The 24,963-nt window shown below is 47.1% G+C and overlaps 1 protein-coding gene and 1 pseudogene across 4 annotated transcripts; both read right to left on the reverse strand.

The window, feature by feature from the left end:
* N4BP2L1 (NEDD4 binding protein 2 like 1) lies at positions 1–23,902 on the reverse strand (the record flags this gene model as incomplete). 3 transcript variants are annotated; one of them, XM_080940503.1, is made up of 5 exons in its annotated part: positions 23,695–23,902; positions 4,857–4,984; positions 4,456–4,544; positions 2,208–2,284; positions 1–1,265 (listed from the first exon to the last, which is right to left on the reverse strand). In XM_080940503.1, exons 1-5 carry the CDS (start codon positions 23,865–23,867, stop codon positions 1,016–1,018), a joined length of 717 nt encoding a protein of 238 aa, XP_080796629.1. In that variant the 5' UTR covers positions 23,868–23,902. The 3 variants fall into 3 exon arrangements, with proteins under 3 accessions (XP_080796629.1, XP_080796631.1, XP_080796630.1); XM_080940505.1 differs by lacking the exon at positions 2,208–2,284 and having other exon boundaries at positions 1,094–1,265; XM_080940504.1 differs by lacking the exons at positions 1–1,265; positions 2,208–2,284 and adding an exon at positions 2,111–2,158.
* Positions 13,253–14,135, reverse strand: LOC308438953 (large ribosomal subunit protein eL6-like; annotated as a pseudogene). Its single transcript has one exon. The product of its transcript is annotated as a large ribosomal subunit protein eL6-like (transcript).
* Positions 23,903–24,963: the final 1,061 nt, after the last annotated feature.

Genomic DNA, 24,963 nt, shown 5'->3' on the forward strand with positions numbered 1-24,963 from the left:
TCACAAAACATTAGAAAGAAGCTGTTGGCAAAAAATAAATAGAGCATACATCTATCTCATATGGTCCTGTCAGGGTCTCGTACCAATGAATCTGATTCCAGCCTGCTGAGATTTAACTTGGACTCATACATTCACAATTGGTATGAAGGGGCATTCCACAGTTTACTGTCTCAACACCACATAAAACAGATTGCTCACCTTGGTGGGTGTGACTCTGGCATCTCCGATGACCTACACCCTGGCTGCTTTCTTGCTTTGCACTCCTAAACATCTGGGTTACTAACTAATAACACATTACAGGCATCATTACAAATCACTTGATGATCCTTAAAAACTGGTGTTTTGCAAAAGCAGGTTTATTTACACTGTTGGACTACAAGCTAGAGGGAGGAGTTTGTCCTGACACCGCTGTCTGCAGGTCTGACTATAATGGTACTGATTCTTCTTAATTGCCTTTGTCTCTAAGAATCTACAGGCCTTTTTTGGACAGTGTCGCATCAGTAAAATGAGGGAGTTGCTCCCCCATTACCTTGAAGGACTACATTCCCTTCTGTGCATTGGGGCTAAAGGAAAATCAGTGCCACTAGAGTGATGGCTCAGGTCTCTGGAGACAGATAGATCATTGGTGCTAAGCTGCTTCCTGCCTCTGCCTCCCTCATCTCCCCAGCCCTGTCAAAGATGGTGGTACTGTAGCCTATAGAAATGTACTAGTAGCATCTTTATGACTTTGTGCAACTAACTGATAATTTTGGATTTCAGTTTCAAATCAATTCTTTCCCTGGAGAAAAGACCCCTTGACTCCTCAGCACATCCCCAGCATCAGACCATGCGTACGGGTGCACGCTGACATGGGTTCCTGGAGATAGTGAATATAATGACCTCTGTTCAGAAACTTCTGGGCTCGGCTATTTACATAGGAATTAGAGCTCTGGCTAAAACTGAACAAAGAATAAATACCAAAAGTTGAAGTAGAAACTTTCTCTAGGAAAATTCTGCAGTGGCTGTGCACAGGCCATTAATATCCATGGTGGTAGCCACCCCTTCTGTAGCTCTCGTTGGAGGAGTTGCCATTTGCCCTTTGGTTGGGGAGCTCTGTGTGGGTGTTCCAGTACCCGGAGCCACTGGATGGTGCGCTGTTCCTGTCCTGGTTTCTGTTCGCTCTGCTCGGCTTCTCTGCATGAAGGACACTGTGAAAGGTAACATTGTATTCATACCGTTCTTTCATTCGTTGGATTTTTTCTTTTGGGACCCCATGGATGTTTCTTCTACATAGAAAAAAGGGGGGAAAAAAACCCCACAAATCTTTAGTTAAGGAAGGCTATCAAAATAAGCAGCTTACATTACATACACATCCTGCATTGCATGGCTGCTGCTCTCCTTCGGGATGCCGGGCAAAAGCGTATGTCCTATTGTGGAGGCACTTCTCCAGCTCTACTAGTGTTTCTCATGCTACCCCGAGCACCCCGAAAGGGCCTAGGGCTAGCTTTAGAAAGGCCCTTCTAAAAGAAGGCTTTAGACCTTCCTAAAGAAAGGCTAAAATGTTGACTATGAACAATCACTGCCAGCTAGAACTCATGCATTTAGTGATATGCTTGCTGATGGCATGCATACATCTATAATCAGTTTGGATCAGGGCACAGACACCAGGTGGGGATGTGGTTAGAAATTCAGTTGTCAAGTTTTCAATGACAGACTAGAGCTCCTGAGCCATGTCAGATTTACCAATCAGGCAATCATGGGGCTGACCGTAGACTTGCTTTAGAAATATCCTGCTTCTGTTTGGGTCATTTGGCATCAGACAACACGGAGTGTGGTTATTAAAAGTCGTGCATTAAAAACCAAATTACTGTTTGGACACGTGTTGCTGTATAAATCAAAGCAGCAGGAGTGTGTCATGTTCTGCTTAACATTCAAAGATCTTGTCCCATGCAGAGTAATTGCCTTAAATGTTCATTAACGAGGAAGCAACTGAGTACCAAGTTCAGGGTATCCTTCTAAGGGACCAGGTCCCAGCCAAGGATTAGCATTTAGTATCATGTTAGACTAAGGCCCTCACATTAATAGTTCCAAAGTTATCAGTGCCTAAGAATTACCATTTCTGGCCTGAAAACTAGTCCATTTCCAGCCTGCAAAGATGCTTTTGTTCAGTCTGAAATACCTGAAAATAGCAGGATACAGAATGAGGAACTAGGAAAACAAAGAGGTACCTTGCTAACTCTTGAACGTTGAATTTCCAGCGAGTGTCGGGTTCTCGGAATATAACTTCATAGTTATTTTCAAGTGCCTGATTTTTCAGAAGCACATAAGACAGTGAAGACATGGCATGTAGACTTGGGACATTCACACTCCGCTTAACATTCACCACAGTCCTGTCCAAACACCCCCGTTTTACAAGGCAATCCAGGCTCTGAATCTATCTCCTGCAGTTCATCCCCATAGCTAGTCTTTCCTGTTGTGTTATATGTGTCTCAGTGTCAAAGATGATCAGTTTTTTTTCTAGCAGGAGTCTGAACATCCTTAAGATGGATCACTGAACTCAGGATGAAATGCCCCAAACACAGGTGTGAACGGTGTACCCGGGGAAGTCCTAAAGCTGCTTCCACGGTTATCTTGGGATTTACTTCCTCCCACCTAGGTCTATAACGGAGAGTGCCACTTATGGCATAGGCGTGGTCTCCACATGTTTTCTATACTGTTTCCAGCACACCCGGCTCTCTCAGCTCTACAGGGCTTGGCCCAGTGCCCTGGGCCTCGAGTGAGGCTCTTCCTGTGGACAAATGTTCTTTGCATCTGTAAGATGACCACGTCACTCAAGCAGCCCTCTGCTACCACTGTTGCTCAACGTGTTAGAAAACAGAATTAATGAGCTAAGCTGAGGGATTTCCTCCTCAGGCAGCATGCATAAGCTGTGGTGTGCTGTTACACCAGAGAAGGTTACAGTTAGTATTACACAAATCAAAATAGCCAAGAGAGAATTGTGAATAGTCTCATCCCACCCAAAAATGATGCTTGAGGTGGCAGATAACCTAAGTACCCTGACTCAGGCATGAACACTTCCACCAGAGCAGACCCCCTGCACTCCACAAATACATACAATCATTATCTGTCAACTAACAGATGCACTTAAGTATTTAAGTTGGATAGGTGGTTCCATTCAGGAAAAAGTTCAACTGCTGCGTTGTAAGAACACCTAATGACTGGGCCTCATTAACAGCTGTGGATCGTTAGTACCCAAAACTGAGAAGTCAGAGGACTTCCTGGAAGCCACGGCAGGATGTTCCTTAATGCTGGTTCAGGCTGTGCCTGCACACAGCAGCTCTTTGAGGCTCCACTCGCCTCGTGTGGCCTTGAATGTGAACTAGTCCAAGCTGTACCCCCTGGGCCTGAGCAGAACTGATAGGAAAGCATCAGTAGACGGAAGCACATCTGTCTCTGTGTGGAAGAGGCCTCACAACACACTAGGGGCCACGTGTTACTCAAGAAGCTGTTTGCCTCTTGCTCTGTTTGTTGAATGAAAACTTGTTAGCATCAGATACAAACTGAAATGATCAGAATTGTATTGCGTAATGTGTTGATATTTGTATTCTACTGCCTGAATAGTGTCACTGTTAATCCTGAATCTTTTCCTAAACTAAGACATGCTGTTTCCCAGAACTCTCATCAAGAGTGCTGAAATCTCTGGCCTACAGCAGGTAGACCCGACTCACTGGGACCCAAAGCCTGACCGATGCGTTCTCTAGTCTGTATCTCCATGCAAGTGTCAGTGGATGTTCCTCTGAACAGAAAACAGCCACGACTTAAGAGCTAGCAAGGAGGACTGGAGAGACAGCTCAGCGGTTAAGAGCACTGTCTGCTCTTCTAGAGGTCCTGAGTTCAATTCCCAGCAACCACATGGTGGCTCACAACCATCTGTAATGGGATCTGATGCCCTCCCCTGGTGTGTCTGAAGACAGCTACAGTGTACTCATATATAATAACTAAATAATTAAAAAAAAAAAAAAAAGCTAGCAAGGAGGCAAGCAGAGGCAGGCAGATCTCTATGAGTTTGAGGGCAGCCTGATCCACATAGTGAGTTCTAGGACAGCCAGAGCTACATAGTGAGATCCTATCTCAGAAAGAGAAAGGAAGGAAAGAGGGAAGGAAGGAAGGAAGGAAGGAAGGAAGGAAGGGCAGAAGGAAGAGAGGGAGGGAGGGAGGAAGGAAGGAGGAAAATATCTACCAAGGACTCAGACCAAGTACTGCTATTTGTGGAGGAGCCTCAGAGGCAAAGTGGCCCCTCAGCAACTGAAAGCAGAAAAGCCCAAGACAATATTACCAACTTTACTGGCTCACTGGGAGAACTCCCATTTAGTGAATGCAAAATCATGAAAGACTAGAAAAAGAGGAAAGAACCCACGTTTCAACTTTCTCATAAAATGTCCATAACTGAGAATTCAGAATGATACTTCTCCCTACCATGACTGCATAGGGCTTCATTTCCCAGGCGTGCAGGTTGGTGTTATCAATAATAATGGGGGATATGCCATTCCGCATTGCTTTCCTTGCTGTAACACAATGCAACACAATGGTGAACAACATGCAGCAGTCAGCAGGTCAAGCATCATTCACATTATTGTTACTGTCATTACAGAAGCCCTCCTCACACAGGTAAATGCTACCTAGTGCTGAGCCATTATCAGGGTGTTTCTGTTTGCTGGACAGAGGTTACATCCTGCCATTCTGCAGGGTAGAAAAACTTCAGAGCTTTTGGTTAAAGCTCCTTCCATGAAATGTCTTCATTTCTAGGCTACTACAAGGTACATGCGTAAAGCAACCCCGCCCAGTCCCCTCCCTGGGTTTGGAAAGGAATCTGTCACCTCTTTTCTGGTTCCACTCATGAGCTTCCTCCAAGAGGTTGGGATTGAACTCGTAGGCGCCATCCTCCCTGAAGAAAAAGTCATCGGTGCTGAAAATCAGTGCTCTGGGGTAGTCACGCTGCAGCTGTCTGCAAGGTGGAGAAGTGGAAAAAACAGAAAAGGAATTCTCCGGTTACACTTGGTCATGGAAGAACAGTTCCTTTCCAACTTTAGCTGCAGACAAAAATTCTGAGATCTCCACCTTTTGAATTTTCAACTTCACTTAAAAGGAGAACCATTTATCTCCGGAAGTCATCACTCCTCAACAGAAGGCAGAGGAGGCCGAGAGGCGGCTGTGCATGTTGCCAACTCTTAAAAGTGAGAGGTCACTGGTCACGGCCACTGCCTCCAGGATCGACTAAAACGCCAAGGCTAAGTGGAAGGCATGGTGACTATTTCCAGGCCGACATCAGTTGCCAGGGCCACTCCTCTCCGAGAAGGCAGTGCCCTCCCACACCTCCCTTCGGGCACCATGCCCCCGCGCTGCAGCCCTTCCCTTGGCCCCTAAACTCTTACCTGTCCTGGGTCCCATTCCTCGGAGCTCTGATCTCTGTAAGGACCCATCTGAGCAACTAGTTCTTGCTGAGGTATGAAATGTGGATAAAGGAGATGTGTGTGAGCTACCCTCTGAGTTCTAACAATACCTAAACCAGTGGGAAAAAGCACAAGAGAAGGAGAGAGGTGAACCCAATGGCGCCCTGTGCCTTCTTAACCCTACCACTCTGGGCCGAAATATGAAAAATGTCACAGAAAACAAGTAACATCACAGAGAGCAAGCGCCTTTATGCAAAACAGAGAGGGGAGTTAAGATCCGCAAGAAAGAATTTCAAAAGAGATGCTTCGACTTGGTTTGCATCGTATCTTTGAGCAGGTACTATCAAATCAGAGAGTAACCGGGTCGGTACCGAACAGCCTCATTGTAATAAGAAACAAACAAACAAACAAAAACCCCAAACTAGAGATGCTCACTATCTGGCAACGCCCTGCAGAATAACAGATTCGGCTAGTGAGTGGAATCCACTCCTGCAGCCATTTGGGGGAGTGAAAAGGGCGGAAATGCAAAGAGCAAAGCAGGCGGAAGTGCCGCACGCCCCGCCCCTTTAGTTCCTGTTCTCGGTAGTAGAGACGAAGGTGAGTTACTTTAACTCAGCGAGAATATGGCGCTGTAGAGCTGAGCTCTACCCTCCTGCTTCCACTGCCGCCACCATGAACCCGTCGGTCTGAACTTGTCTTCTCAGTTATAAGACACAGAGGGCAATGCTAAGGACTGGAGGGACAGGCACTTTGAAGAGGGTGAAGTGCTCAACAAACCTGAGGGTTAGTAAAAACTTACCCAGCCCAGACTGCCGACAGGGCCGGAGATACAGTGCACCAGAGCACGGGGCTCTTTAAATGTTGCAGCGGATGTGAGAGGGCAAAGAGTAAAAGCGTCTGCTTTGACATGTCAGTAAATACACAATCCAGAGACCGAAAAGAAGCATGTCTACCTGCATTCTTCAGAGGGTATGACAGCAGAGTTGGGGAAAAACAACCACAAAGTAAATGCGTTTCGTCGCAGTCTGTGGTGGTGCACGGGGAATCCAAGGGATACCTTGATTTTAACAGCAACCTGACTGTCCTTGGTAGACTTTTAAGGACACGCAAGCATATATTTCATTTTATTGTTCATCTTTATTTATCTGCACTTGGGCCCATGGAGTCCAGAAGGGGGCGTCAGATCTCCTGGGGCTGGAGTTACAGACAGTGTGCGCCCTGTGGGTGCTGGGAATCCAGCCAGTGCTCTTAACCTCAGATCCATCTCTTTGGCCCTGACATAAAAATGTCCCTATCAAGACAATCAGCCAACTCGTTAAACCCTGATTGACAATTTCCGGATACCAAGTGTTAAACGAAGTGTTAAGGCACAAAAACTAAAGTAGTTACATTCAAGACTGGATGCTCTGGCTAAGGGACCAGGCCTCCTGCACAGTTTGTGTGAAACATGTAGGACATGCTGTACCAACAAAACATAGATAATTTGGGCCAGAAACATTAACAGTTTGATAAGCGAGACATTGCAAAAGAGACAACATTTGACTTGGACTTTGAGGGCTGAGAAACCTTTTACCTCTTGTGAAAGAGGAGGAGAGAAGGCAGAAGACACACACACAGGGTGAATAAATTAGGGCAGAGACAGTTTCTTTGGAGTAAGTCATCAGGAACAGTGCACACAAAGTTTTAAGAGGAATTTGGCAAGCTGGAAGCAGTCCAAAGTGTGACACACACACACACAACCACGGAAACCATGTCGGAGGGCCACAGTTCATCCAAGCCGACAGGTTTATGGTAAAAACACTAAAACCAGGTTCGTGGTAGTTCCTACATACAGAAAGTCTGTGTATGGAGAGCTGGGGGAGCTAGCTTGAAAGTCATATTTTCGGGGGAGCCAGCCCAAGAGTGTCCTTCACAGAGAGTGCAAGGAGTCTAGGAAAGCATCCTGTGAGCTTCTGGTGGACTGGCTTTGACTGGCTGAGTCTCCAGGCCTCTGGGCAGGAGAGCAGGGGTGGACGCCATATTGTGTCAGGGGAAGTGAATTGGTCTGCTCTTGTGCATTGGCAACATAGAAATCAGTTCCAAGTTCTTGAAGGAACTGAGAATGTGGGAAATACAGCAACTGTCAGTCACCAACAGGTCTAGAGGGTGATGGGAGATGGGAGAAGTCGCCAGAGGGCAGAGAAGGACAAAGGTTCAGTCTCCACAGAGTATTCTCTGAGCTTGATGACCCAGCTAGAAAGGTCAAACCCCACACCCAAGCCCCGACCTCCAATACTAACAGTGACAGAGACCCCGCAGAATGAGGGGGTGGTTCAGGAAGCCATTTCATAGAGGGATAGTTTAAATTTTGCTGAGTGTCATAGATACTGGTCAACACGATCAAGTTTCAGGTTATTTTATACATATGACTTGTTCTAATAAAATCTACTATTCAGATGGAAATCATTTCTCCTGTGTGCTAAATGACTGTTAAACCAAGACTTTTTTTTTTTTTTTTTTTGATTCCCCCATCTACTTTCTCTTCTAGACTGGGTCTCACCTGTCTTCTGTCACTGACCTTTTGTAGGGCTGGTTCGTTGAGTCTTTTCAGAGATGAGTTTTTCTTTCCATGGGTAATCACTATGGACTCCCGTTTGGCTCTTGGTGGCTTACACTGTTAACAGAAGTTTAAGTCTAAGGTTTTCTCTAGATGGACTTACAGACACACTGTGAACTGCGCACTTTATTCCTAGTCCCTTCTAGACAACACAAAACAGCATCACTGGCCTTTCTGACTGATATTTCACTCAGAGTAAAACTGCTCAGGTCCCACCAGGCATCATGGGTTCTCCATTCCTGAGACACAGGAGACTGTGGGCTCCACAGACCTTCCTGCAAACTAGAAGAGTGCTCCTCACCAGTGTGGTGCCAGTCTGCTTTTCCCTTTGGTCTGTCCCTGTATTTATTTTATTTTATTTTATTTTACTTCCACCTAAATGTCAAATTAGTGCCAAAAGCCATAACAGCATCTTGAAAACTCAAGGCAGTAGAAACACTAGCCAAGCAGAGGTGGCAGTATTTAGACTAAAATGTAAGTGTGAGCAATAAATTCCACTCGAGCAGCTTTGGAGATGAGGGGTGTGCCTCAGCGCTAACCTTCCCTACGGTGGTCAAGACCCTCGTGCACTCAGGCAATTGAGCAAATGAAGACCAGGAGAACGGAGAGAAAACAATCATTTTCATGTAGTTTCCCCTCCTCCGCTGCCCCTCACTCAATTCACTAAAACTACGAGAGAAACTCGGGTGCTAATCCGTATTCCATAACTTACTCTCCCACGATGAGAATAGCCATCGGGAATGATGTGATAGGTATCTATTGGCTGGGGACCTGCTGGCTGGGAGGGTCTGATGTTACTACGTTAGTCTTCCTTGTACCCGACTTTACATTTTCAGACATGCGTTGGTAGACAGATTCATGACCCAGCTTGGGCGATTACCCGCCATAGTTGTGGGCATTGAACATCCTCTCAGAGCCTGGTCACCTCAGGAAGCTCTCCCTAGAACTGAATTGTTTGGGTCAGGAGCTGAAAGGATCCACACATCCTCTCTGGTCACCATGCCCCTTAAAGTGCATTCCCTCTGCCTTTCCCTTCTTTAGTTTGCACCTGGACCTTTTATTCTGCCCACAACTTCTCATTAGAAAATGTCCAAAATTATATACAAATGGGGAAAACACAGAACAATGAACACTGCTTATCCTTTGTCTACGGTCACTAGATTGTCAGGTTTGGTCTCAATTATTCTGTCTCCTCTATTGAAGGTTCTTTACTCCTGGGTTCCTTCTCTGCCAACATTCTCCTAGGTAAGCATGATGCTTGAATTCATGTCCTAAAGATTTCAAAACTTTTTTCTCACAGCCTCATAATTTAACATTACTTTACTTCATTTTATATTTAAATATTTAAAATGTTCTCATACGGTTCCCCAAATGATCTTCATTCATTCCCAGTGCTCTTTGGTGTCTTTCACCTCAAACGGTTCTCATGTCTCCTTCTCTCAGGAAGAGTCCGGATGAAGTCTCTGCTGGTTTGCTCAGGATTGGGTCAAGACTAAACCTTGTTGGAAGGCTGGTACAGAGGAACGAAGTTTTTCCTGATCTCACGTGACACTCCGCCCACTGTGCCCCTGCAGACACTGGTCAGTCACTGAGTCTTCCACTGTGAAACAAGCTCATGGGCTGGCTTGGTGGTGATACCAATACCATGAGACTGTCCCGGCGTCCAGCAGCCTTCCCGGTGCAGTGCAGCCGACACCTCAAGGTCCCACAAGTCTTAGGTTTCTCATTTGAAATTCTTGTCATATCTTCTACGCAGAATCGTCTTGTAAAGAGCCTCTTCTCTTCTCATCATCTCTGCCTTATTTATCTATTCATTGCTGTGTAGCTCAAACTACTTTTGCCTCTGCTTCTCCAGTGCTGGGGTTTCAGGCTTGTACCACCGTGCCCAGCCTGTCCTAGACTTAGCTTGCTTGCTACAGTAGCTCTGACAGGCTTAAAGTTCACTATACAAACCAGGATGGCCTCATAGTCACGGCCAATCCTCCTGCCTCCGTCTCCCAAACATCCTCTCGTTGCTCTTTACAATGCCCCAGCTGTCCCAAGTTTAGCTAGTAATAAACTTCAAGCTATCTCCTCTTAGGAAAAACACATTGAAACATTAAAGGGCTAAAAAGTAAGTGTAGGCTCCTGTATTCCTCCATCTAACATTTGGTCATATATATATATATATAATTAATATATATATATATATATATATATACACACACACAAATATATATACATGTGTGTATATACATATATATATATATGTATATATATACACACACAATAGAATATATATATATATATATAGAATAGAATATATATATATATATATATATATATATATTCTATTGTGTGAAGTGTGAAGTCAGAGAACAAGTGTCAGGGATCGTTTCTCTCCCTTCACCTTTCCGGTTCCAGAATCGAACTAGGGTTGTAAGGCTTGGTGGCCAGTGCCATTACCGAGCCCAAGTTTTGTTTGTTTGTTTGCTTGCTTGCTTAATTGCTAGCTTGGTTGTTTCATTTCTGAGACAGAGTCTCACTAGGTTGCCTTCACTGGTCAGGAACTCACAAGAGATCAGCCTGCCTCTGTCTCCTTAGCGCCAGCATTAAAGGCATGTGCCACCACACCCCAGACTACGTCTTTATAAATGTCACCTTTTCTATTAAAAACAGGAATGTGATATAAATCATACCAAGTTTTCACCAGCAGGTTTTATTTCTTTCTTAACAAATTGTTTCTCACCCTATGAAGCTTTTTTTCTCTAACATTTCAATGCATGGCAGCTTACACTTATCCACAGGGATGAGTCACAATTTACCTAAGGATTGTCTCCTGACTACCCAGTGTGCTTTCCTGTGTGTTGATCTGAGGCTCCTCTCGGCAGATTTATCTTACTGAATTTCACTTTCTTATAGGACAGGACAATTGCTTTTTAACATTGTTTACAGAAACCTCTAGATTATAAAGGTTAAGTCTTTACAAATTTATCCTTGCCGCATGGAGCTTCTTTTATCTTCAAATCTGTGCCTTTGATGTACATCAGAACTGTCTTTCGCACCCCAAGATCATGTCAGTATGTAACTCTAGTATATTCTCCTTGCTCCATCTAAAACTTGTATACATTACTGGCTAAAGATCTAACTTGATTATTTTTCTACTTGAGACCCTGGTTGTCCCTAAACTGTTGCCTAAGTATCTCACCCTTTCCCATCATTTTGAAATACTTTCTACACTGTACCAAATGACTACTCATAGTTAGACCTGGCATTGGGCTTTGTCTTTTTTTCCCTATGTTTGGGTCAATCTCCTTGCCTTCTTTACTAATATTTTATTATATTCAGTGCTGAGGATATTCCCTTTTATAAAATGTATACTTTTACTTTTCAATTGTTGTTGTTGCAGAAGTGAACAATGAAAAACAGCTCCTTCTTGCTCCATGATGGTTTCAGTAACTTTCCTAATGTGGTCAGCAGGAAACAAAGACCTTGGTGTGTACGGCTCTCCTTAACCTTTGTATCACTTTCATGAAGTAAATAATAGTTCCTCCAGTTTGCAGATAACGAAACTGCTGCGTGGAGAGATTAAATAGCTGGCCAGCGTTCAGAGTTTCCAAGCGGCAGTGCCAGAGTGTTCCTTCGGGTCTAGAGAGAGCCAGGCTGAGTGGTGTCACACTCTGGGCACTCTGGCTCTGAGGGAGTGCATTTTATTGTCTCACATATGGATGACAGGTAGCCACAGTCTGCACGTATGTGCCTTCACCCGCAGTCACCACTCCGCCTTTTATCACAACACTTCCTCAGTTAAAAAGGAAAACCGATGGGCGGATGTGAGTGCCTGGGTGTGTGTCTGGCACCACGCTTCTCCCCAGTGCCTGTGGGCACCAGAAGAGAGCAGCAGATCCCTTGGCACTGGAATTAGACATAGTTGAGAGCCACCGTGTGGTTGCTGTGAATGAACCCAGGCTCTTTGCAAGAGCAGCCAGTGCTTTTAACCTCTGAACCATCTCCAGTGCCAGTGGTAACATTCTTACACCTAGTTACATCACTGAACTTTGGTCACATTTCTCCTGACGTCCTCCCCACCCCTGTGCAGCCACTATTCGGAAGGGGCGTCCCAGCCGCCCTGCGACTCTAGCTTCACATCTCTGATCTGCACCACGGGAAGAGGCAGCACAAACTGCAGCTTTAAAGCACACACTGCCACACACGCCCAGAAATGACAGCACCGCGACAGTCTTCTGGGAGATTTCTTGGGACACATTCCTGCCACCACTGCTGCGCTTTCAGCTCAGAGATGTCACATGTCACAGGCACAGCCTGTCAGTGTCAAACTTGTTCGGTGTGACTGCGTGGCTTTCTTCCTTGTGACTCTGCTAACCTGTGCTTCCAAGGAACTTTTTGGCTCCAAGGTTTACCTCAGAGTCTTTAACACACAGACACACACACACACACACACACACACACCCGCTCACCCGCTCACATGCTCACCCTCCTCAGTACCCCACCCCCTCTCGTCTCTTTCTCACACACACATACACCCGCACACACACTCTCCCCCCACCCCCGTCTCTGTCACACACACACACACACACACACACACACACACACACACACACCCCGTCCTTCAGCCAACACCCCAGTTCAGAGCTCTCAGGCAAAGAGTTTCTTGCAACATAAACTCAGAAGCCCCGAGGCAAGTCTGAGACCCTGCAGACCCAGGGCTGTTCATCAGCACCATCTCCTGTTGGTTCTGGGGCTGGGTTCAGCCAGCTGCCTGCTTTAACCCTGGTGCTCCTGGCCCCCCCCCCCCCCCCCCCGTGCTTCACTCCGGCTCTCCATAGCACCCTGGGATCACAGGGCTAATTCCCTCACACTGCACACTTATTTCCCCATGTCTAGCATATTAGGTCTACCTGGGCAGGATCCCACACACACACTGGTGCTTCCCAAGTACCTGGAGCACTCCTTGATATAACGTGGAAAGATGGAGTACCACGGAATTTAGATCTCTCCATGTTGATACACAAGCTAAGTTTACTCTCTTTAACTCCTACATAGCACTCCATGATCCATGATTTAAAACAAACAAGCCAAAAAACTAACATTAGTCGATGGGTGCCAACTGCTATTCTTTCTTTCTTTCTTTCTTTCTTTCTTTCTTTCTTTCTTTCTTTCTTTCTTTCTTTCTTTCTTTCTTTCTTTCTTTTTAACCATGAAGCTGTTTAATTCAATTGTTAGCAATTTAGAACACCAGTTTGTGAGGATACATCCCGTTTGTCAGGGAGAACTGAGATCGCAGGTAGCCCTGGAGCTGAGGAATGGCTTTAACCTTTGGCAAGATCTGCGAGTCCACAGTTTTCTGATCAGCCTTTCGCTGCTCTGTAATCTCGAATTTCTCCTCTGTGTCGAAGGTCTCGCCCTCCTGGTGTCTGGAGGTTGCGCAGCTGCTTCTTGAAGTCAGCGTCAGCCAGGTGTTTGGGGATTTTAACCTCGCTGATACCGACTTCTGTAGAGGTGGTGATGACAAGCTTCTGGTGTGTTCTGTGCAGAGGAACGCTGCTGAGGGCACCAGGTCCCGTCACAGATAGCAAGCCACTGCCCAGCTGCTCCAGGAAAACCACTCTCTTGTCCCCGTGGCGCCCGGTGAGGATGATTAGGACAGTCCCAGAGTGATGCTGGAGCGCAGCCTTCTCAGTGCTGACTGAAGGGCTTCTTGCCGTGGCTCAGCAGCTTCCGAGCACATCTTCGGTAGGATAATACCTAGGCGTTTTTTCGAAGCTTCACCACCCGGGTGCCACCGTTCTTGTACCCACTAACTGTTTTTGTGACAGTAGCAAGGACCTTCTCTCCTTTTTCTTCTTTTTTTCAACCTTGGTCTTGGCAGCTGAGTATTTCCTTTTGTACAAGGCCTTTCTGGAATACACATTCGATCTGGAGTGCCTGCCAATTCCTCTAACCAGGACAGGGTTTCAGCTGCAATGGGGCTTTGCCACCTTCTTGGACTTTTTAACCTTTTTGGCTGCACCAGCGGGCCGGGCCTGGGAGGCAGGAGCATCCCTGCCAGCCTTCTTGGCCGCAGGTTTCTTCTCCTTTGTATCAGGCTTCCCCGCCTTTTCACCTGCCATCTTGCAAGACGGGAAAGAGCAACAACTGCTATTCTATGGTTTTGTTTTGTTTTGTTTTTCCTGTATAATGCTCAAATAGAGGGGCTAGAGAGATGGCTCTGTGATTAAGAGCACCGACTGCTCTTCTTCCTGAGTTCAATTCCCAGCAACCACATGGTGTCTCACAACCATCTGTAATGGGATCTGATGCCCTCTTCTGGTGTGTCTGAAGATGGTGACAGTGAGCTCACATACATAAAACAAGCAAGCAAACAAACAAAATAACCCAGGGCCTCACACTAACCCGCTAGGTCACGTTAAAGATAAAACTCAGCCTATCAATTTCTAGCTTTCTCTACAGACACTTGGGGTGCATCACAGTCATGCCTGTCACGAAGAAATACCAATGGCTGATCTCCTGTGCACATTTGGGGTGGACCTGGGTTGCACACTTCAAGGTCACTAGCTCTGTAGGGCTTCCGGATTTTAATTTTGTTTGTGTGGAGTGTTTAACGCGGTAAAGTAGATGCTCTCTGAGATAGTCTTCCTGCCCCAGGACAGAAGACAGGCTCCCTGAAGGCAGGGCTTCCGCACTCTTATCTCGGCATCTAGAAAGCCAAGTATAGAGAGCCTGTGGGACCGCTAGGCAAGAATTTGACATTGGGCCAGGACAAGGAATTAAGTGCAGGCAGGAATCTGATTTGAAGCTAGAACAAAGAAGCAGGCTTCAGGCAAGAATCTGACTTTGGGCTAGGACTGGGAAGTAGGCTCAGATATCTTGGTCATCCAGATAAACCCTTAGAAACAGTGATCACAGGACTTTGTTTATGGCCTTGTTTGCTCCTTGACCATTTGTGTTTATTGTCTTGCTGGTTCCCTTAACCTAGAACTGATTTTATTTCTTGCATGTAATTAAATGGTATAAAAAATAAACCGACCTCTGCCTCAGAACTTGCTGGGGTCATGCTGCAATGGTTTTTAACTGTCTTTTTTCTTTTTAAACTCACTCCTGCCCTGGAGAACCTGTTGACTGACTGAGCTGGCTTAGTCAGCCAGGCACACAGGTGGTAACACATACTTGGAGAATGAGGAATGGAATTTGTTTTATGTATATGAGTTCTGTTGCTGTCTTCAGACACACCAGCAGAGGGCATCAGATCCCATTACAGATGGTTGTAAGCCATCATGTGGGGTGATGGGAATTGAACTCAGGACCTCTGAGCCATCTCTCCAGCCCATGGCTTTTCTTAATATACAATTTATTTTCTTTTTATGTTCGTTGGTGTTTTGCCTGCATGTATGTCTGTATAAGGCTGTCAGAAACCCTGGAACTCAAGTTATGGTTATGAGCTGCCATTTAGGTGCTTGGAATCCAGCCTGGATTCTCTGGGAATGCATCCAGTGCTCTTAACCACTGAGCCATCTCTCCAGTCCTGAGGGATAGCGCTCAAATGCCATGTTCTTTGGCCATAACTTTGCAAGCTCTTCTCATAGGATCCCAAACTGTGTGATATTGTTCTCAAGGTCAGCCTCCAAAACGGCTTGGGAGTGAGGAGTATTCTACCCAGCACCCAGCAGCCTGAGAGCAAGAAGGAACCCTGGCTGTATAACATGGGTAGCTTCCAGAGGGCCGGTGTTTCCAACCCCCCACATTAGGGCTGATCCCTGACCTTGGGAGATGGGTTTCTGTCTCCAGTGTATTTCTCAGCACCCCATTGGATAAGCAGCCTTCCACTTCCTGAGAAACCTCTACTGTGTCAACACCACAAAGGCTAGTAACAGTTCCTGGGCTGGCCTATGGTTCACTATCTCTCACTTCCAAAACATGCCAAGTTTCTGGGATCCATCAGCAGACCCCCCACACACACACACACACCATCATCTGGCAGTATAGACCCACCTACCTCTAGCTGTTCTTGCTGTCTGACTCGTGGGCTGCCTGTCATGTCTAGCAATGGGATCTGCTTCCTGTGCCTGACCTCAGCTGTCAGTCTGGTCCACTCCGTCTCAGAACTGGGGGAAGGAATCAGGAACCAAAGCCCAAGCTTTTAGTTTTTGCCTGTATTCTCCCCAATACAGTCATAGGTCAGGGAGGGTCCAGAGGGCAACGAGGCAAATGGTCACACTTTACTGCTGATCACAAGTAGTGGCAACCACACATTTTTAAAAAAGCAATTAGGACATCGTTTCTTTTTTTAAGAAAAAAGATTTATTTATTCACATGAGTACACTGTAGCTGTCTTCAGACACACCAGAAGAGGGCACCAGATCCCATTACAGATGGTTGTGAGTCACCATGTGGTTTCTGGGATTTGAACTCAGGACCTCTGGAAGAACAGTCAGTGCTCTTAATCACAGAGCCATCTCTCCAGCAACTACACATTTTTTAAATCTCCTTTTTAAAATCTATTTTTAGTTTAAAGATCAAATAAAGGGGCTATTTATCAAATGTTTTCATACATTTTCAGAGAGTTCTCTGCACTGAATGGTATCTGGGATTCGTGGTATAGCCTGCTCCCCCCCCCACTCCTCTGCACTGAATGGTATCATATGGGACAGGTGGTACAGCCTGCTCTCCTCTCTGTGTCCCTCTACACCATACACTTCTCTTACCTCTGCTCATGCGAGCAGCCGCTTGCTTTTTTCTCTTTCCTCAAAAGTCATGCTAGCATCTGAGCTTCCATCTCTGAGGAAGTCTCCAGAGTTGCCCTTCATTAACAATCCATGCAATAACTCTTTAGTGAGTTCCTACAAGACGCAGGACTTCCTTGAGAGGCAGGATAGAAAATCAAGACAGTATAGGATCTCACTAATACAGTCAGTCCAGGCTGGCCTTGCACACAGCAACCTCCTGCCTCAGCTTCAGTAAGTGCCGGGACCATAGGTATGTAGATATAGTTTTATATAGAGATAGATAAAGTTACATCACATCTCCTAAAACTCACATTCTAATAAAGAGGTAGGGATATCTGCTTAAAAAAAGAGTCACAGAACAAGCTAAATAATGCTTCAGAATCTCCTTGGATTGCAGAGAATCCCCTTCTCCTAGTATGTCATTCTCAACTCGGAAAGACCTTCACTCTACATTTATCCTTTAACAAGGTGCTCCGTGACTCTGGGGGCAATTGGCATTTCCCCCATGAGCTCACCATTGTATACGTGTGCCATGCCCTGATCCCAGCATTTCCATCTATGAAATAAAAAGCACCAGGTTGGGGCTGGAGAGATGATGGCTCAGCCATTAAGCACACTGGTTGCTCTTGCAGAGGACCCGGGTTCAGTTCCCAGCACCTTCATGGCGGCTCATATCCATCTGCAGTTTCAGGGGCTCCAAAACCCTCTTCTGGCTTCTGTGGGCACTGTGTGTATATGCTACACATACCTATATGCAGGCAAAACAGCCTACACACAAAATAAAGATAAATGAATCTTAGGAGCCCCTAGTCACTGTGTGCTGAGCCCTTCTCCATGACTCTCTGGATCCTTACCTTGATATAACCAAGAGCCTTCCCCAAGCTGTGCACAAGATGCAACAAAGAGCCTTTCCCACATTCATTTGTTTCTCACAAACCTTCCCAGTTACATAGGGTTAGGGAGATTTTAGATGACTTGAAGGGACCAATAATAATAATAATAATAATAATAATAATAATAATAATAATAATAATAATAATATCTATCTTATTCTATTTGCTAGAGTCCAAATGGACCTGGGACCCCTTCTATGGCTATTCCACTGGGGCACCAAGAACGAAGTTAAGTCATAAGCACACTGCCATGTAAGCTAGAGACCTGGGAGCTGACACTCCTCTCCAGTACACGCCATCAGTTGAACAACCAACATTTCAAAGTCTCAATCTCTCCTCCCGGTGGAATCCACTAGCAAAAGACCTTGGTGATGTTTCTAATTAAAAGAAACATCTCTTTCTAATATTGACAATGATAAAATGTAGCTTCTGTACCCTGAGACTTGAAATCTAGGTTAAATTAGCCCCTAACAGGGACCTGAAGGATTTTCTACCACTCTTGGTGTTTCATAGACTTTTATCAGGACACTTAGCCTTTCGTGCTCTGGTTCAAACCCGGGCATGGAGGTCTGTGGTTGTGTGCTTGCCTGCCGTGTGTGGGGCTCAAGATTTAAGCCCAAATATTAAAAAACCGTGGTGGGAGTGGGTTCTGCTCTATAACCCTGATGGAGATGTTTAACTTAGCGGAGTCTTGGGTTCAGCTGGATAAACAGCAGGAGTTTCGTAGCCACCCCCACCCCCGTGCCCCAAGTTTATCCACACCTCCCCTAGCCTTTCCTGTGGAGGTGCCCTTCTTGACTTCTGCACCAATTTCTACTTCCTCTCACATCATAGTCCACACCTGCAGTGCTACCAGCCCCCTCAGCTGCCCCTCCCCCATGGCCCCAGCAGTGCCAGGATACATTGATGAAGTTCCTATGCTGTGGGAGCCGCCTTCCCTAAGGTGGCCATTTGTGAGTGATTATAAGCCCATATGACACTATACCACTCAGTCACTCAGGTGACCGAGCTGTCACCTGCCTGCTACTGTATTGTGATGTATAAAAAGTGAAATATTGTCAATTCTCAGTCTTGGTCTTCCTTCTGTGAAGGAGAGCCATTACCTCACCTGTGATCTGGTCCCTGGGCTCAGTGACTCTGTTCCCATGCCTTTCTCCTCACCTGTTGGTTCCCGAATCTTATTAGAGAAGTGTCCTTCCAGTCCTGAGAGATGTGAACGAGGAGAAAGGACAGCCATTAGGCAGCATCCCTTGAGCCTAACTGAACACACATTAGGAGTTGTGTGTGATGGTGCCAGAGGGTAGATCACAGAGGGACCAGCATGTGATCAACACTATGGTGCAAGACCTGGCTTTCACGGGTAGGTAAAGATGAAAACCATTTTATTTTCAAGGGACAGAAGAATGAAGGCGTTTAATTTCTCAGACAAGGCTACCTGAACGAACAGCTGACTCCTATTGCTGTTCACGAAGACACACTGGTTGTATAACCACACAATGAAGTATTTTTATTCACACGTAACATTAGGACGTTCTCATATATGGCACAAACTTGAACCTTGGGACAGTATGCTGAGTGAGGCATAAGACAAATATTTAGGAGCCACATACATGACACACTTAGGCCAGCAAGAACACAGAGGGACCAAGTAACCTGCAGGCTGCAGGGATAAAGGAGAGAGGTGGCTTTACTACCAAGGGGCGGATTCTGTCATGGGTGACTAAGTAAAAAGATACAGTGACAATCACTGCATGTGTATTGATCTGTATCCTTAAAGAGGTGAAGATAACCACCATGGAGACATTAACCAACACGTGCTTATCCACACGCACACACACAGTTCTGGACCACAAGGCCAAGAGCAAAAGGGTCTCCCAACTTTTAAGATTTATTTTTATTATGTGTGTGTGTGTGTGTGTGTGCATGCACACACTGGCCAGAAGATAACCTTATAGTGTGGGCCCTAGGGATTGAACCCAGGTTTTCAGGCCTACACAGCAAGCACTTCAAAGACCTGCTGAGCCATTTCTTGGGCCCCATGTTCAACATTTAATGTCTCCAAGATCCAGCTCTGGGCTAAGAAAGCTCCCCTTCAGACAAGCCCAGCAGATCAACGGCTCTTTCCCATCCCTGCTCTACCATCTCTTCAAGGCCTAAACAAGAACCACCTCCATGTGTCGGAGACTCTGTCCCTAACGGGCTTTCACCCTCTGCTCCAGCTCCCTAGGCCTTGAAGGCTAATGGCACAAAGACACTGTTTCCATCACACCCCATTTGCCCACAAGACAGGACTGATTTGTTATCTGTTCCTGCTTGTTACTCTAAAACACCTTCTAGGCCCCTTCTGTAAGTCTCAGTAGGCAAGGGAACATGGTCACCATTGATTAGTGACTAATACCATGGCTGGCCCTCACAGCGCCTGTGTTTGCTGTGCTGTGATCTTCACAATGAATGTATTTGTGGGGTTGGCTCCTGTTAGCAGAGAACCTTAGGTGTGAAGGAATCAAGTTAAAATGTCATAGTTTCTAAAAAGCTAATTTCCTCTTGAGTTTCCTAGAGTTTTTTCATCTAGAAATCAACCTATGAAAGACTTTCCCTTGAGGGAAAGACATAGTTATTATTAGCCAAGTCATTGAACAAACACAGAACCTTTAACTCAACTGCACCTTGATGTTTCACCTTTAAAAAGTTACCAAGCAGCTGGAGGGAGGGCTCAGCAGTTAAGAGCACTTGTTGCTCTTCAGAGGGCCCAGGGTTTGATTCCCAGCACCCACATGATGGCTCATAACCATCTGTAACCATAGTTCCAGAGGAGGTAGTGCCTTCTCCTGACATTTCTAGGCATCAAGCACACAGTGGTAAACATACATGTGTGCGAGCAAAACAATCAGACATATATATCTTTCAAAAGTCATTTTCTTTATTAAGTGACACAACTGTTGTTGAAAATTAGAAACAAATAAGAGGAAAGTCTACAACCCTGCTACTAAAAGTCAGCACCCATGGGTGCCTGCTTATCTTCTGACACAGCTTTTTTTTTTTTTTTTTTTTTTTTTTTCCAAGCATCTATACAGACCTCCTTCTTTGAGCATAAAATGAGGTTTGTGTGTCTGTGTGTAGCTTTCTTCTTAGTTTGTTTTCCATTCTGGGGATAGGCGCTCATGTATCACAGGCTGGTCTTGAACTCACGATGTAGCCAAAGATGACCCCGAACTCCTGCTACTCCTGTCTCTCCTTCCCAAGTGCTAGGATCACAGGTGCTGGGGATTGAATCCAAGGCCTTGCACATGCCAGGCAAACCTATCAGGGCCCATAGGCCCCACCCCCGAATGAAGCTTAACTGAAGCAGACTCTAGTGTAGGTTCAGAGCGCACACTAGCTCAAGTACTGCGATGTGCTTAAAATGCTTAAACCAAAGAAAATCCAATTTAAAAAGAAAATCCAAAGAACTCAGAAAGATGTGTTCCAGATCCCAGCCAGCTGCTGGCTGAGAAGACACAGGTGAAGATTCTAGAATATAACATTGACTTGAAAGACAAGACATGTCCTATTTTTAAAAGATATTTTTATTAGTTATTTAGTCAAATGAGATATAAAGGTTAAGCAGGAAAAGATGAGCCCGGATTTGCAAAAACTAACTTCCTCCAATGTTAAAGGAAAAATGTTTTATTGCTCTGATTTAAGAAATACACGTTCATTATAGAAAATGTGAAAAGCATATAGAAAAAAAATGGCTCTCAGGATCTAGCTAGTATATAATAACCTTAGAGTTTTTATGCTCTACAGTGTATTTCCTCTCTCCCTGGAAAACCCCGTTGAGGAAGGCCTTGCTGTGACTTCCAGACCGATTCTTACTTGCTCTGGGTTGCAACCCACCCTGTGGAACTTTATATATAAACCTACAACCCATCCGGAAGCATGTCAGGCTCCTGCGCCCCAAGGCTTACACTGCCAGGCACAGTAGAGGGTCCGAGTCCATGCACATCTCCGGATCACAGCCACGCTTCGTCTCTGCAACTCGGAGGGCTCATCTCAGCCTATTAGTCACCTAGTGACTAAGCCTCCAGTGAGCGGCAGAGCTAGGCTAGGAAGCCATACTTGATGAGAGGCCATCACTCCTTAGCCAGTCACTTTCAGGTCTAGCAACAGGAAGTTAAGAGAATGATTCCCATTAAACCCTCTAACTTAATCACCTCTCAGTCACAGAGAGGCATAAGGGTGGCTGGAGACAGCAGCTAGCTAGTGATGAGGAAGATAGATCTACAGCAGGCTTCTGCTTTCAGGCCAGGGCTCACCCAATCTGTCCCTACAGGTGTTTAATGGGATGTTCTCTTCTCCGATGTCTTCTGCTTAGTCAAATATCAAGCAGGAATTAAAATCCTAGAGGTGTAGAAAAGGAGAGACAGAAAGGACCCTTAAAAAGACTACCCAGGGCCAAGCCCTGGTTTTCCAGTGCTGACCGTCGCTAGGGCTCTGCTCTGTTCTCTGATCCTCACACAACTTCCCTTCTCAGCAGATTAGAGATGTCGTGGCTAAAAGTTACTTCCTTCTCTGACTTTCAGGGTGTGATGGATTTACAGGCCCGCAAAGTGAAAGTGAGATCGAACAAGATTCAGTGTCCTAGAAACACCTGGTAACAGATGCACCCCCCCCACCCCCGTGAATTGCTGTATCACAAAATAACAAAGTTGCCAGGGGTTCCAAGGAGGTTCTTCTTACCCATGCAACCTGCCACTGCCAGGAGCCTCGGCAAGGAACCTACAGAAGGGTGACTTAGAAAAGGCTGCCAGTCACCTATCGAAAGTCACCTATCCCTTTAAGATGCAAAGGTAGCAAATTTCATTAGCTTAGCTGGATATTTCTCCTCCACAAATCAGCTAGACCCCCAATACAAATGTCAGTCCCTTATCGGGCCATCTCAGTTTCCCCACCATCCACATCCAAAAGACTCAGCCCCCTCCCCCTGATCACTACCTGGTGCCATGGAAATCTGCATGTGACCGCAGGCCACCTTGATTCTTCAGCGGTTCCGGGGTCCTAGGGCTAGCCTTATCTGATGAGATGGAAAGCCCACAGGTGGCAAGTGACTGCTTCTATCGACTACCGTGTGCCAGATAATGTTCATGGAGGGTAAGACATGGCCCCTATCTTCAAGTATCTCACAGAAGGAAAAAGCAATCCTGTGCAAACCTAAGCGCAGTCACAGAGCCGTAAACAGGAGCCAAGGCGCTGAGAAGGGCGGCTTCTATAGCAGGGTGAGGCAGCTGCGAGGGGAGGTAATAGAACCGGTTTTAAAAGGCTAGTGAGAGCAGTCGGGCAAAGGGTGGCGGTGGGAAAGCCAGGCAGGAGGAGGGCCAGCATCATCAACCACAGCAAGGAGAGAAACAGTCCAACGTTGCCGGAACACCAAGTGCAGGGCAGGGAGTGGAGGGCGTTCAGGCTGGAGCGGTGGGCCTAGCAAGGTGCATCAGACAGCAAACCCGCGCAGTTCTCTCTGCCCGGGTACCCGGAGGGCCGCTTACGCAATTCGCAAGTGAACGAATTTGGGCGCCCGCGGAGAGGCTGTCAGTGACTGTCGGTGGTGGCGCCGCCAGCTCCCCCCTCCCCAGAGCACCTGTGCGCCTTCGCAGCCGCCAAAGCAGACGCAGGCTGCGCCGATCCACCAGATCTCAAGGCGGCCCCCGGCCCCCTATACCCGGACCCCCCGAACTCGCTCCGGTGACAGCGCCTGTGGACGCCGTGGCGGCTGCCTGCGCCCCAGCGGGCGGGGAGAGCGGATTTCTGTGCAGTCGCCACCAGGTTTTCCCGAAGAGCAGTCCCCGCGGGCCTCCCCGACCCGGGGCTGGGGACGAAGGTTGCCCGGGGGGCACCAGGCCGGGCGCGGCGGGGAAGGGCAGGCGGCGTCCGGGGCTTGCGCAAGGCGCAGTGCCGAGGTCCGTCCTCCCGGGCCGGCGCGCGGCAAAGCTCTCTCGGGCGCGCGGGGCAAGGGCAGGGGCGGCGCGCGGAGCCGCTCGGGGCAGGGGCGCGCGTGGGCGCCAGGCCGATCTCATTACCTGGCCAGCGTGGTTTTCCCCGAGCCCGGGAGGCCGCGCAGGAGGTAGAGGTGTTTTCTAAAGCTGTGGCGGCGCGGAGGTGGCCCCCGCGCGGGCGGCGGCCGAGGCGGCTGCTGCTGCTGCCGCTGTTGGAGGCTCAGCCTCCCGAACGATTCCAGAAAACTGTCCTCCATGGGGAGGGGGCTGGCGGCGAGGGCCCTGGGCTCCCTTCCTGAAGTCACGGTCTTGGCCAAAGCTGTTGTTTTTGTGACTCTCCGGCCATGTGATAGATGGAGGGGCGGGCGCTCGGAGCCCAGCCCCTCCTCCTCGGCCCCGCGAACCGCGGGAGGGGGCGTCTCTACCTGCGACACCGGGGCGCTGGGAGTCTGGGAAGCTTGGGTGACGCTGCCCCCAGCGCTCCCTCTAGCCCCCTGCTGCCTTCCGATGCCCTTCCCAAGGGAAGGGGCCTGGTCCCGGGGACACAGTGAGAGGTTTCCCTGCAGTCACTGTGGAAGCCCAGCCCTCTGCTACATCTCTGCCTCATCTCACTTCAGACAGGCCTAGACCTTGAAAGTAAATACTTTCCGTTGGAGATTAGAGAAGGTTCCAAGCGCATCAGAGCAGTCACAGTAAAGGCCACTGTCTCCCCTACAGCGCGGGCATCAGCACCTGGCTGTGATCCCAAGGGCTGAGATACACTCCTTCAGGGTCCTGTACAGTTTCTTAGTACCGGTACCGACCTGCCAAAAACTATTCTTAAAAAGCTGTATGCAACTTTTAAGTCGCTTCTTGCTCCTTGGGTTCCAGGTGGACTCAGGAGGCTTCACGAATACCTTCCGCTGCCACACAGCCGGGGAGACTGTCCTGGTACCATATATAGAAAACCAAGTTGAAGTTGCAGGAGTTGGCGGCACCCATTGGTAGGTACTGGCTGTGACTCTCCAGTATTTCCCTATAGAAGCAATAGGATTGCTCCTGGTTTTCAGAATGAAACTGTTTAAAAATTTACATCCTAAAAAATCTGAGATATTGGTCGCTTTAGCTACAATTGTTGTAAAAATAAAAACATTTTGTGTGTGGCACCTAAGGTGTGGGTGTTAGAAGGAGCTGTGGAGAAAGTAGTGTCCTTCTAAGACTCAGAATCTATGTCAAAACCAGAGATTTCCTGATCAGCGCGTTAAGAAGGGGCTGTGCAAGTGGGGAGGTCAGCTGCCTGCGCATTTCGCTGGATTGGGGTGTGGGAGTGAGGCAGGCTGCTCCCCTAGGAATTCCCCTCCCAGTAGGAAGCGA

This window comes from Micromys minutus (assembly GCF_963924665.1).
Source record: "Micromys minutus genome assembly, chromosome: 29".
Classification (NCBI taxonomy): Eukaryota; Metazoa; Chordata; class Mammalia; order Rodentia; family Muridae; genus Micromys; species Micromys minutus.